General features: G+C 52.5%; 1 protein-coding gene across 1 annotated transcript; it reads right to left on the bottom strand.

The window, feature by feature from the left end:
• Positions 1-637: 637 nt before the first annotated feature.
• Positions 638-12,620, bottom strand: LOC138784069 (zinc finger protein 271-like). Its single transcript, XM_069959561.1, has 2 exons — positions 10,839-12,620; positions 638-3,833 (listed from the first exon to the last, which is right to left on the bottom strand). Exon 2 carries the CDS (start codon positions 3,823-3,825, stop codon positions 1,666-1,668), a length of 2,160 nt encoding a protein of 719 aa, XP_069815662.1. The 5' UTR covers positions 3,826-3,833; positions 10,839-12,620; the 3' UTR covers positions 638-1,665.
• Between the last annotated feature and the right edge of the window lie 1,489 nt (positions 12,621-14,109).

The raw sequence follows: 14,109 nt of genomic DNA, 5'->3' as shown, positions 1-14,109 counted from the left end.
CCTCCTGTCTGTGTTATCTATATACTGGTGTCACTGTCCTCCTGTCTGTGTTATCTATATACTGGTGTCACTGTCCTCCTGTCTGTGTTATCTATATACTGGTGTCACTGTCCTCCTGTCTGTGTTATCTATATACTGGTGTCCTCCTCCTGTCTGTGTTATCTATATACTGGTGTCCTCCTCCTGTCTGTGTTATCTATATACTGGTGTCCTCCTCCTGTCTGTGTTATTTATATACTGGTGTCACTGTCCTCCTGTCTGTGTTATCTATATACTGGTGTCACTGTCCTCCTGTCTGTGTTATCTATTTACTGGTGTCACTGTCCTCCTGTCTGTTTTATCTATATACTGGTGTCACTGTCCTCCTGTCTGTGTTATCTATATACTGGTGTCCTCCTCCTGTCTGTGTTATCTATATACTGGTGTCCTCCTCCTCCTGTCTGTGTTGTCTATATACTGGTGTCACTGTCCTCCTGTCTGTGTTATCTATATACTGGTGTCCTCCTCCTGTCTGTGTTATCTATATACTGGTGTCCTCCTCCTGTCTGTGTTATCTATATACTGGTGTCCTCCTCCTGTCTGTGTTATCTATATACTGGTGTTAGTTTTAGGCCCATTGGTCAGAAAAAAAACCTGCTAATTTTCAGAATTATTTTATATTACACAAAGTAAAATAAAAATTTAAAACAAAAAACAATCATCTTAAATAGACACGTGCCCTCTAAGCTCCAGCTACCGGTGGCAGTCACCTGACACCCCCTGCTGTCATGTGATCCATATGGCCAATCAGTGCACTCCACAATGATGATTGGTTGCTGCAATCACGTGATGTCTCTATGGATGTGACAAGACACAATGGCAACCAGTGAGGCCCTGCGCAATGTCCGATTGGTGACCTTGGGGGCCCATCTACAGCCATAAACAACGTCCATGTTATTATGGCGAGGAACATCCTAAGCGCATCACAAACAGGTCACATGACGTCTGGAGACCCAATCATACCCCACAGGTCCTGCACCTCTCATAATGGACTGTGACTGTCCTCCTGCAGCTGGTGGAGACTTCATCCAGGAGACCTCACCACCACCGGTCATATGGGTCATGTGATGCTCGGCACTCATCTACGTGATGTGTCCATCTGTGTCCGGGGTGTGTGATGATGCCAGGAGACCTCACCACCACCGGTCATATGGGTCATGTGATGCTCGGCACTCATCTACGTGATGTGTCCATCTGTGTCCGGGGTGTGTGATGATGCCAGGAGACCTCACCACCATCGGTCATATGGGTCATGTGATGCTCGGCACTCATCTACACGGTGTGTCCATTTGTGTCCGGGGTGTGTGATGATACCAGGAGACCTCACCACCATCGGTCATATGATGCTCGGCACTTATCTACGCAGTGTGTCCATCTGTGTCTGCGGTGTGTTATGATGCCAGGAGACCCCACCACCACCGGCCATATGGGTCATGTGATGCTCGGCACTCATCTACACGGTGTGTCCATCTGTGTCCGCGGTGTGTGATGATGCCAGGAGACCCCACCACCACCAGCCATATGGGTCGTGTGATGCTCGGCACTCATCTGTGTCCGGGGTGTGTGATGATACCAGGAGACCTCACCACCACTGGCCATATGGGTCATGTGATGCTCGGCACTCATCTACACGATGTGTCCATCATTGCCCAGTAACACGGTCAGGCTCACAGCGCTCCGCGAGTTCTTTGCTCCCTCCTGGAGGTGGATCCTTTCGTGACTTAGTAAGATGCCCCTGCGGTTAAACCTTTTGCCGCACTGGTTGCAGGCGTAGGGCCGTTCTCCGGTGTGAATCCTCTGGTGGGTGGTCAGGTTGTGTTTCAGGCTGAAGCTTCTCCCGCACTCCTGGCAGGAGTAGGGCCTCTCACCAGTGTGGAGCCGCACATGCTTGGTGAGGTGCTGCTTCTGGATGAAGCTCTTGCCACAGGTGGGGCAGGGATATGGCCGCTCTCCCGAGTGGATCCTCAGATGGTTGATGAGGGTGTGTTTTTGGTTGAAGCATTTGCTGCACACAGAACATGGGAAGACTCGGCCATGGCCCTGGTGGACATGTTTCTGGCCACCTCTTTGCCTGCTCTTCAGTTCTGGAGTGGTGGTGAGGAGGCTGGAACATCTCTGGTGGCTTCTTTGATGCAGCGTTAACGTCTCCTGGTGGCTGAAGCTTTTCCCACACTTGCTGCATGGATGCGGCTTGTCTGCAGCCCTCGGCTGGAGGGCGGACAAATGTCTGAGGTTCTTATCGTTGGAGGACTGTCCATCACCAGCATGCAGCTTCTTATGCTTGGTCAACAGACTCTTCTGGAAGAATGTCTTCCCGCATTGGTCACAGGCGTGGATCTTCTCCCCACTGTGAAGAGGCTCATGTTGCTCCAGGTCCTCCCTCTGGCCAAATATCTGGCCACACCACTGACAGGAGAAGGTTGCCGGCCCTAGAATGGACTCTTCACAGATCGGCAGACTTAGGAGGCTTCCTAACATCTGGACTGCAGTATCTGGGTCCTCAAGGCTCTCCCCACTTTCTATGATCAGCAGTGATTTCTCCTCTGAGATCAGAGAGGTCACCATATCTGCCGGATCCTGGTGTAGATCTTCGAGCTGAGATGAGGGGTTCACGCTCAGGACGTTGCTCTGTCTGACGCTCGTTCCACAATCGGTGCAGCACTCAGGGATCTCGTGGACATCACTAGACGTCTTCCCACACCGGCCACATGTGATCGGTGTGGTCTCCCTCAGGAGATGCTGCTCCGGGACCTCCACAATGTAGACACTCTGATCCTGGGCAGGGTGGGAGGCTCCCGGGAGCTCTTCTGGTTTGGATTTGCAGTGGATTCTCTGATGAGCTTGGTAGGTGCTCCTCCGGGTGAATTTCTTGCCGCAGGCGGAGCAGCTGTAAGGCTTCTCTCCAGTGTGGGTCTTCATGTGTGTACACAGGTTATGCTTCATGCTGAAGCTGCGGCCACACTGGCTGCAGGTGTACGGCTTCTCCCCGGTGTGTGTGCGGATGTGCTTGGTCAGGTGCTGTTTTTGGATGAAGCTGCGTCCACACTCGGGGCAGGTGTGAGGCCTCTGACCGGTGTGGATCCGGTAGTGATTGATAAACGTCTGCTTGTTGAAGAATCTCTTTCCACACTGAGGACATATGAACGGTCTGGGATTTAAGACTCGCCCACTGCTGGAGACCTTAGGGGCAGGATTCTTCTCAGTTACTGGCTGCTCCTTGGGCTGGAGATGGACCAGACCAGAGGGGTTGACCAGCTGCTTGGATGCCACCTCGCTGCTGCCGCTGCCGGCTGACTTGTTCAGGTGACATCTTTGATGAGCGCGCAGGTTTTCCCGTCGGCTGAAGCTCCTGCCGCACGCAGTACAGGGATAAGGCTTCTCTCCAGTGTGAATCCTCTGGTGGGTGGTGAGGTTATGCTTCAGGCTGAAGCCACGGCCACACACCAGGCAGACGTACGGCCGTTCTCCAGTGTGCAGCCTCTGGTGCTTTGTCAGGTGCTGCTTTTGGATGAAGCTCTTCCCGCACTGGTCACAGCAGTATGGCCGCTCCCCCGTGTGAATGCGCTGATGTTTGATTAGATTATGTCGCTGTCCAAAAGCCCGTCCACACACAAGACAGTAAAAGGGCGCATTAACCTCCACAGGAGCAGCGCTTTGCAGATCTTCCTCTTCCCAGTGATCTTCTTCCTTACAGCTCACATCAAACTCCACTTTCACCTCAATGTGATTGGTCGATGGCATCTCATAGACAAGTGTGTTTATGGATGAGACATCTCCGTCCATCATGTGAGACTCTGAAGGAGATGGGAAGACATGAGCTGAAACATGGTCGATATGGGAAGAAACATAAGAGGAAAGGGGTAGGAGGAAAGTGATAACAGAGGAGGGGTAGGAGGAGAGTAATAGGAGAGGGGTAGGAGGAGAGTAATAGGAGAGGGGTAGGAGGAGAGTAATAAGAGAGGGGTAGGAGGAAAGTGATAAAAGAGGGGTAGGAGGAGAGTAATAAGAGAGGGGTAGGAGGAAAGTGATAAGAGAGGAGGGGTAGGAGGTGAGGGATAGGAGAGGGGTAGGAGGAGAGTAATAGGAGAGGGGTAGGAGGAGAGTAATAGGAGAGGGGTAGGAGGAGAGTAATAAGAGAGGGGTAGGAGGAGAGTAATAAGAGAGGGGTAGGAGGAAAGTGATAAGAGAGGGGTAGGAGGAGAGTGATAGGAGAGGGGTAGGAGGAAAGTGATAAGAGAGGAGGGGTAGGAGGAGAGTAATAGGAGAGGGGTAGGAGGAGAGTAATAAGAGAGGGGTAGGAGGAAAGTGATAAGAGAGGAGGGGTAGGAGGTGAGGGATAGGAAAAAAAATGTTAAGAGAGGAGGGGTAGGAGGTGAGGGATAGGAGGAAAGTGATAAGAGAGGAGGGGTAGGAGGTGAGGGATAGGAGGAAAGTGATAACAGAGGAGGGGTAGGAGGTGAGGGATAGGAGGAAAGTGATAAGAGAGGAGGGATAGGAGGAGAGTAATAGGAGAGGGGTAGGAGGAAAGTGATAACAGAGGAGGGGTAGGAGGTGAGGCATAGGAGAGGGGTAGGGGGAAAGTGATAAGAGAGGAGGGGTAGGAGGAGAGGGAAAGGAGGAAAGTGATAAGAGAGGAGGGGTAGGAGGAGAGTGATAGGAGAGGGGTAGGAGGAAAGTGATAAGAGAGGAGGGGTAGGAGGAGAGTAATAGGAGAGGGGTAGGAGGAAAGTGATAACAGAGGAGGGATAGGAGGAAAGTGATAAGAGAGGAGGGGTAGGAGGTGAGGGATAGGAGGAAAGTGATAACAGAGGAGGGGTAGGAGGAGAGTAATATGAGAGGGGTAGGAGGAAAGTGATAACAGAGGAGGGGTAGGAGGAAAGTGATAAGAGAGGAGGGGTAGGAGGAGAGGGATAGGAGGAAAGTGATAAGAGAGGAGGGGTAGGAGGAGAGTAACAGGAGAGGGGTAGGAGGAAAGTGATAACAGAGGAGGGGTAGGAGGAGGGTAATAGGAGAGGGGGGTAGGAGGAAAGTGATAAGAGAGGAGGGATAGGAGGAGGGTAATAGGAGAGGGGTAGGAGGAAAGTGATAAGAGAGGAGGGGTAGGAGGAGAGGGAAAGGAGGAAAGTGATAAGAGAGGAGGGGTAGGAGGAGAGTGATAGGAGAGGGGTAGGAGGAAAGTGATAAGAGAGGAGGGGTAGGAGGAGAGTAATAGGAGAGGGGTAGGAGGAAAGTGATAACAGAGGAGGGATAGGAGGAAAGTGATAACAGAGGAGGGGTAGGAGGAGAGGGATAGGAGAGGGGTAGGAGGAAAGTGATAAGAGAGGAGGGGTAGGAGGAGAGGGATAGGAGGAAAGTGATAAGAGAGGAGGGGTAGGAGGAGAGTGATAGGAGAGGGGTAGGAGGAAAGTGATAAGAGAGGAGGGGTAGGAGGAGAGTAATAGGAGAGGGGTAGGAGGAAAGTGATAACAGAGGAGGGATAGGAGGAAAGTGATAAGAGAGGAGGGGTAGGAGGTGAGGGATAGGAGAGGGGTAGGAGGAAAGTGATAACAGAGGAGGGATAGGAGGAAAGTGATAAGAGAGGAGGGGTAGGAGGAGAGGGATAGGAGGAAAGTAATAAGAGAGGAGGGGTAGGAGGTGAGGGATAGGAGAGGGGTAGGAGGAAAGTGATAACAGAGGAGGGATAGGAGGAAAGTGATAAGAGAGGAGGGGTAGGAGGTGAGGGATAGGAGAGGGGTAGGAGGAAAGTGATAAGAGAGGAGGGGTAGGAGGTGAGGGATAGGAGGAAAGTGATAAGAGAGGAGGGGAAGGAGGTGAGGGATAGGAGGAAAGTGATAAGAGAGGAGGGGTAGGAGGTGAGGGATAGGAGGAAAGTGATAAGAGAGGAGGAGTAGGAGGAAAGTGATAGGAGGAGAGGAGTGGGAGAAAAGTAAGAGGAGAAGAGTGGTAGGAGGAGAGTAATAGGAGAAGAGGGGTAGGAGAAGAGTGATAGAAGGGGTAGGAGGAGAGTAATAGGAGAGGAGGGGTAGGAGGAGAGTGATAGGAGTACAGCAATAGAAGAAGTGTGATAGGAGGAGAGTATTAGGGGGAGAAGGATAAAAGAGGGATTGGAGAGGGGTAAATAAGAATGTGATAGGAGGAGAGTAACAGGAAAAGAGGGATAGGAGATGAATAATCAGAGAAGAGGGATAGAAGGAGGAGGCTGATAGGAGAAGAGCTGTGTCGGACTGGCCAACTAGAGGACCAGAGAATCCTCCGCTTTAGGACCTGCACTACCACTGACTGACATGTTTCTCACTGGTTCTTCATTGGTGGGTCCCAGATACCCCAGTCCAACACTGGAGAAGAGGGATAGGAGGAGCCTGATAGAAGGAAAGGGATAGGAGGGGAAGAGTAGAAGAGGCATAGGAGGAGAGTGACAGGAGAAGAGAGGGATAGGTGAAAAAGGAAAAGGAGGAAAGGAATAATAGAAGGCCTATAGCAGAAGATGGATAGGAGGAGAGTAATAAGAAGAGAGGGATAGGAGGAGAGTAATAAGAAGAGAGGGATAGGAGGAGAGTAATAAGAAGAGAGGGATAGAAGAAGAGGGATAGGAGGAGAGTAATAAGAAGAGAGGGATAGGAGGAGAGTAATAAGAAGAGAGGGATAGGAGGAGAGTAATAAGAAGAGAGGGATAGGAGGAGAGTAATAAGAAGAGAGGGATAGGAGGAGAGTAATAAGAAGAAAGGGATAGAAGAAGAGGGAAAGGAGGAGAGTAATAAGAAGAGAGGGATAGGAGGGGGTAGGAGGAGAGGGATAGGAGGGAAGTAATAAGAAGAGAGGGATAGGAGGAGAGTAATAAGAAGAGAGGGATAGGAGGGGAGTAATAAGAAGAGAGGGATAGGAGGGGAGTAATAAGAAGAGAGGGATAGGAGGAGAGTAATAAGAAGAGAGGGATAGGAGGGGAGTAATAAGAGAGGGATAGGAGGAAAGTAATAAGAGAGGGATAGGAAGAGAGGGATAGGAGGGGAGTAATAAGAAGAGAGGGATAGGAGGAGAGTAATAAGAGAGGGATAGGAGGGGAGTAATAAGAGAGGGATAGGAGGGGAGTAATAAGAAGAGAGGGATAGGAGGAGAGTAATAAGAAGAGGGATAGGAGGGGAGTAATAAGAGAGGGATAGGAAGAGAGGGATAGGAGGGGAGTAATAAGAAGAGAGGGATAGGAGGGAAGTAATAAGAAGAGATGGATAGGAGGAGAGTAATAAGAAGAGAGGGATAGGAGGGAAGTAATAAGAAGAGAGGGATAGGAGGAGAGTAATAAGAAGAGAGGGATAGGAGGAGAGTGATAAGAAGAGAGGGATAGGAGGGGAGTAATAAGAAGAGAGGGATAGAAGAAGAGGGATAGGAGGAGAGTAAGAAGAAGAGAGGGATAGGAGGGGAGTAATAAAAAGAGAGGGATAGAAGAAGAGGGATAGGAGGAGAGTAATAAGAAGAGAGAGATAGAAGGAAAGTAAGAGGAGGAGAGTAATAAGAGAGGAAAAGGAGGAGATAGATCGTGGAAAAGGGATAGGAGCAGGATAACAGGAGAGGGATAGGAGGAGGAGAGTAATAGAGGGGTGGCATGAGAGGGATAAGAGAAGAGGACTAGAAAAAAGAGGTAGGAGGAGAGTAATAGGAGAGGGATATAGGGAAAAAGACAGGCGAAGAGTGATAGGAGGAGAGGCATAGAGGGGTGGGAGGAGAGGGATAGAAGGGTGGGAGGAGAGGGATAGGAGGGGGTGTGAGGAGAGGGAGGAGAGGCATAGAAGGATGGGAGGAGAGGGATAGAGGGGTGGGAGGAGAGGTATAGGAGGGGGTGGGAGGAGAGGGATAGGAGGGGGTGGGAGGAGAGGTATAGGAGGGGGTGGGAGGAGAGGGATAGGAGGAGAGGGATAGAGGGGTGGGAGGAGAGGTATAGGAGGGGGTGGGAGGAGAGGGATAGGAGGGGGTGAGAGGAGAGGGATAGAGGGGTGAGAGGAGAGGCATAGAGGGGTGGGAGGAGAGGGATAGAGGGGTGGGAGGAGAGGGATAGAGGGAAGGGAGGAGAGGGATAGGAGGGGGTGTGAGGAGAGGGATAGGAGGGGTGGGAGGAGAGGGATAGGAGGGGTGGGAGGAGAGGGATAGGAGGGGTGGGAGGAGAGGGATAGAAGGAGAAAGATAGGATAGGGATAGGAGGGGATAGAAGGAGAGGGATAGGAGAAGAGTTATAGGATAGGGATAGGAGGGGGTAGGAGGAGAGGGATAGGAGGGGTAGGAGGAGAGTGGTAGAAGGATAGTAGGAGAGAGATAAAAGGAGAGGAATAGAAGAAGAGGGGTAGGAGGGGGTAGGAGGAGAGGAATAGGAGAGGGATAGGAGGGGGAAGGAGGAGAGGGATAGGAGGAGACTAATAGGTGGGGGTAGGAGGAGAAAGATAGGAGGGGGTAGGAAGAGAGGGATAGGAGGGGGTAGGACGAGAGGGGTAGAAGGATAGTAGGAGAGAGATAGAAGGAGAGGAATAGAAGAAGAGGGATAGGAGAGAGATAGGAGGAGGAGAGGGATAAGGAGAGGGTAGGAGGAGAGGGGTAGAAGGATAGGAGGAGAGGGATAGGAGGAGAGGAATAGAAGAAGAGGGATAGGAGAGGGTAGGAAGAGAGGGATAGGAGGGGGTAGGAGGGGAGGGAGAGGAGGAGACTAATAGGATGGGGTAGGAGGAGAGGGATAGGAGGGGGTAGGAGGGGAGGGAGAGGAGGAGACTAATAGGATGGGGTAGGAGGAGAGGGATAGGAGGGGGGTGAGGGGAGGGATAGGAGGGGGGTGAGGGGAGGGATAGGAGGGGGGTGAGGGGAGGGATAGGAGGGGGGTGAGGGGAGGGATAGGAGGGGGTGGGAGGAGAGGGATAGGAGAGGGTGGGAGGAGAGGGATAGAAGGATAGTAGGAGAGAGATAGAAGGAGACGAATAGAAGAAGAGGGATAGGAGGGGGTAGGAGGAGAGGGATAGGAGGAGAGTAATAAGAAGAGAGGGATAGGAGGAGAGTAATAAGAAGAGAGGGATAGGAGGAGAGTAATAAGAAGAGAGGGATAGGAGGGGAGTAATAAGAAAAGAGGGATAGGAGGGGAGTAATAAGAAGAGAGGGATAGGAGGGGAGTAATAAGAAAAGAGGGATAGGAGGAGAGTAAAAAAAAGAGGGATAGGAGGGGAGTAATAAGAAGAGGGATAGGAGGAGAGTAATAAAAAGAGAGGGATAGGAGGAGAGTAATAAGAAGAGAGGGATAGGAGGAGAGTAATAAGAAGAGAGGGATAGAAGGAAAGTAATAGGAGGAGAGTAATAAGAAGAGAGGGATAGAAGGAAAGTAATAGGAGGAGAGTAATAAGAAGAGAGGAAAAGGAGGAGATAGATCGTGGAAAAGGGATAGGAGCAGGATAACAGGAGAGGGATAGGAGGAGGAGAGTAATAGAGGGGTGGCATGAGAGGGATAAGAGGAGAGGACTAGAAAAAAGAGGTAGGAGGAGAGTAATAGGAGAGGGATAGGAGGAGAGGGATATAGGGAAAAAGACAGGCGAAGAGTGATAGGAGGAGAGGCATAGAGGGGTGGGAGGAGAGGGATAGAGGGGTGGGAGGAGAGGGATAGGAGAGGGTGTGAGGAGAGGGATAGAGGGGTGTGAGGAGAGGGATAGAGGGGTGGGAGGAGAGGGATAGGAGGGGGTGGGAGTAGAGGGATAGGAGGGGGTGGGAGGAGAGGGATAGAGGGGTGGAAGCAGAGGGATAGGAGGGGTGTGAGGAGAGGGATAGGAGGGGGTGTGAGGAGAGGGATAGGAGGGGGTGTGAGGAGAGGGATAGGAGGGGGTGGGAGGAGAGGGATAGGAGGGGGTGGGAGGAGAGGGATAGGAGGGGGTGGGAGGAGAGGGATAGGAGGGGGTGGGAGTAGAGGGATAGGAGGGGGTGGGAGTAGAGGGATAGGAGGGGGTGGGAGGAGAGGGATAGAGGGGGTGGGAGGAGAGGGATAGGAGGGGGTGGGAGGAGAGGGATAGGAGGGGGTGGGAGGAGAGGGATAGAGGGGTGGGAGGAGAGGGATAGGAGGAGAGGGATAAGAGGGGGTGGGAGGAGAGGGATAGGAGGAGAGGGATAGGAGGAGAGGGATAAGAGGGGGTGGGAGGAGAGGGATAGGAGGAGAGGGATAGGAGGGGGTGGGAGGAGAGGGATAGAGGGGTGGGAGGAGAGGGATAGAGGGGTGGGAGGAAAGGGATAGGAGGGGGTGGGAGGAGAGGGATAGGAGGGGGTGGGAGGAGAGGGATAGGAGGGGGTGGGAGGAGAGGGATAGAGGGGTGGGAGGAGAGGGATAGGAGGGGTGGGAGGAGAGGGATAGGAGGGGGTGGGAGGAGAGGGATAGGAGGGGGTGGGAGGAGAGGGATAGAGGGGTGGGAGGAGAGGGATAGGAGGGGGTGGGAGGAGAGGGATAGGAGGGGGGTGGGAGGAGAGGGATAGAGGGGTGGGAGGAGAGGGATAGGAGGAGAGGGATAAGAGGGGGTGGGAGGAGAGGGATAGAGGGGGTGGGAGGAGAGGGATAGAGGGGGTGGGAGGAGAGGGATAGAGGGGTAGGAGGAGAGGGATAGAGGGGTGGGAGGAGAGGGATAGGAGGAGAGGGATAGAGGGGTGGGAGGAGAGGGATAGAGGGGTGGGAGGAGAGGGATAGGAGGGGGTGGGAGGAGAGGGATAGAGGGGTGGGAGGAGAGGGATAGAGGGGTGGGAGGAGAGGGATAGAGGGGTGGGAGGACACATGGTTGATGGGATAGGTGTAGACTTACCAGTAGATTTCTGACCCAAGAGATTTGTCTTTTTTCATTAGGAATAATCTTTGGGAAGATGCTCCCTGGAGAGACCGTCACTCTCTGCTCCCTGGAGAGACCGTCACTCTCTGCTCCCTGGAGAGACCGTCACTCTCTGCTCCCTGGAGAGACCGTCACTCTCTGCTCCCTGGAGAGACCGTCACTCTCTGCTCCCTTTGGTCACTCTCTGCCTGACTTTTTGGTGAATGGCCGACTGCTTCTTTCTGCACTCTCTAGTCACTTCCTGACTGTCTCTCTGTACTCTCTAGTCACTTCCTGAGTGTCTCTCTAGTCACTTCCTGACTGTCTCTCTGTACTCTCTAGTCACTTCCTGAGTGTCTCTCTAGTCACTTCCTGACTGTCTCTCTGTACTCTCTAGTTACTTTCTGATTGTCTTTCTGGTCACTTCCTGACTGTCTCTCTGTACTCTCTGGTCACTTCCTGACTGTCTCTCAATACTCTCTGGTAACTTCCTGACTGTCTCTCTGTACTCTCTAGTCACTTCCTGAGTGTCTCTCTATACTCTCTAGTAACTTTGTGACTGTCTTTCTGTACTCTCTAGTTACTTTGTGACTGTCTCTCTGTACTCTTTAGTCACTTCCTGAGTGTCTCTCTGGTCACTTCCTGACTGTCTCTCTGTACTCTTTAGTCACTTCCTGAGTGTCTCTCTGGTCACTTCCTGACTGTCTCTCTGTACTCTCTAGTCACTTCCTGAGTGTCTCTCTAGTCTCTTCCTTACTGTCTCTCTGTATTGTCAGGTCACTTCCTTACTGTCTTTCTTATCTCTTCCTGACAGTCTCTCTGGTCACTTTCTGACGGTCTCTCTGGTCACTGGGTGACTGCCCTCTATACAGTGCCTAGCCTAGCGGTTTCTCTCCCTGCGCTCTCTGTCTTTCCTTGAGCTCTTTGGTTATTCTTTGCCTGTCTACTGGTCTCTCCCACACTCTCTGTCACTCTCTCTAAAGTTAAAATTGCTGCATGTCTCTCCCTGCACTCTCTCTGATCACTTGCTCCCTGTCTCTCCCTGCACTGACTGTCTCTCCCTGCACTTCCTCTCCCTGCACTGACTGTCTCTCCCTGCACTCTCTCTGACTGATCACTTGCTCCCTGTCTCTCCCTGCACTGACTGTCTCTCCCTGCACTCTCTCTGACTGATCACTTGCTCCCTGTCTCTCCCTGCACTGACTGTCTCTCCCTGCACTGACTCTCTCTCCCTGCACTCTCTCTCTCCCTGCACTCTCTCTCTCCCTGCACTCTCTCTGACTGATCACTTGCTCCCTGTCTCTCCCTGCACTGACTGTCTCTCCCTGCACTTCCTCTCCCTGCACTGACTGTCTCTCCCTGCACTCTCTCTGACTGATCACTTGCTCCCTGTCTCTCCCTGCACTGACTGTCTCTCCCTGCACTGACTGTCTCTCCCTGCACTCTCTCTCTCCCTGCACTCTCTCTCTCCCTGCACTCTCTCTCTCCCTGCACTCTCTCTCTCTCCCTGCACTGACTGTCTCTCCCTGCACTCTCTCTCCCTGCACTCTCTCTCTCCCTGCACTCTCTCTGACTGATCACTTGCTCCCTGTCTCTCCCTGCACTGACTGTCTCTCCCTGCACTCTCTCTCCCTGCACTCTCTCTGACTGATCACTTGCTCCCTGTCTCTCCCTGCACTCTCTGGCTGTCTGCTTTGTATACGCACTCTTTGTTCAGTGTCTGTCTCGCTGCATTGTCTGCCGTCTGTCTCGGTGAGTCTCACCCTGCAGTCTGTGGGAGTCTCCTGCTGCAGCCCAGCTGCCTCCCTGCACATTGCATCATGGGAAGATTCTGCAGGGAGAGGGGGAGGAGACAGAGACATGCAGGACGAGACAAGAGACCGCGCACAGAGACATGCAGGAGAGAGACAGCACAGAGACATGCAGGAGAGAGTGACAGCACAGAGACATGCAGGAGAGAGAGACAGCACAGAGACATGCAGGAGAGAGAGACAGCACAGAGACATGCAGAAGAGAGAGACAGCACAGAGACATGCAGGAGAGAGACAGCACAGAGAGACATGCAGGAGAGAGAGACAGCACAGAGACATGCAGGAGAGAGACAGCACAGAGAGACATGCAGGAGAGAGACAGCACAGAGACATGCAGAAGAGAGAGACAGCACAGAGACATGCAGGAGAGAGACAGCACAGAGACATGCAGGAGAGAGAGACAGCACAGAGACATGCAGGAGAGAGAGACAGCACAGAGACATGCAGGAGAGAGAGACAGCACAGAGACATGCAGAAGAGAGAGACAGCACAGAGACATGCAGGAGAGAGACAGCACAGAGACATGCAGGAGAGAGAGACAGCACAGAGACATGCAGGAGAGAGAGACAGCACAGAGACATGCAGGAGAGAGAGACAGCACAGAGACATGCAGGAGATAGAGACAGCACAGAGACATGCAGGAGAGAGAGAGACAGCACAGAGACATGCAGGAGAGAGAGACAGCACAGAGATATGCAGGAGATAGAGACAGCACAGAGACATGCAGGAGAGAGAGACAGCACAGAGACATGCAGGAGAGAGAGACAGCACAAAGACATGCAGGAGAGAGAGACAGCACAGAGACATGCAGGAGAGAGAGACAGCACAGAGACATGCAGGAGAGAGACAGCACAGAGACATGCATGAGAGAGTGACAGCACAGAGACATGCAGGAGAGAGACCGCGCACAGAGACATGCAGGAGAGTGAGACCGCACAGAGACATGCAGGAGAAAGAGCGCACAGAGAGACATGCAGGAGAGAGAGACAGCACAGAGAGACATGCAGGAGAGAGAGACAGCACAGAGACATGCAGGAGAGAGACAGCACAGAGACATGCAGGAGACAGAGACAGCACAGAGACATGCAGGAGAGAGACAGCACAGAGACATGCAGGAGAGAGAGCGCACAGAGAGACATGCAGGAGAGAGAGAGCGCACAGAGAGACATGCAGGAGAGAGAGACAGCACAGAGACATGCAGGAGAGAGAGACAGCACAGAGACATGCAGGAGAAAGAGCGCACAGAGAGACATGCAGGAGAGAGACAGCACAGAGACATGCAGGAGAAAGAGACAGCACAGAGACATGCAGGAGAAAGAGACAGCACAGAGACATGCAGGAGAGAAAGACAGCACAGAGACATGCAGGAGAGAGACCGCGCACAGAGACATGCAGGAGAGTGAGACCGCACAGAGACATGCAGGAGAGAGAGACAGCACATAGACATGCAGGAGAGA

The sequence above is a fragment of the Dendropsophus ebraccatus genome, chromosome 2 (assembly GCF_027789765.1).
Source record: "Dendropsophus ebraccatus isolate aDenEbr1 chromosome 2, aDenEbr1.pat, whole genome shotgun sequence".
NCBI lineage: Eukaryota > Metazoa > Chordata > Amphibia > Anura > Hylidae > Dendropsophus > Dendropsophus ebraccatus.
Note: the sequence above shows the minus strand (reverse complement) of the source record. Positions and strands in the feature narration are given on the sequence as shown.

Excerpts from the sequence above, each read along its gene's own strand:
- LOC138784069 (XM_069959561.1), bottom strand. The coding sequence starts at position 3,825 with ATGATGGACGGAGATGTCTCATCCATAAACACACTTGTCTATGAGATG.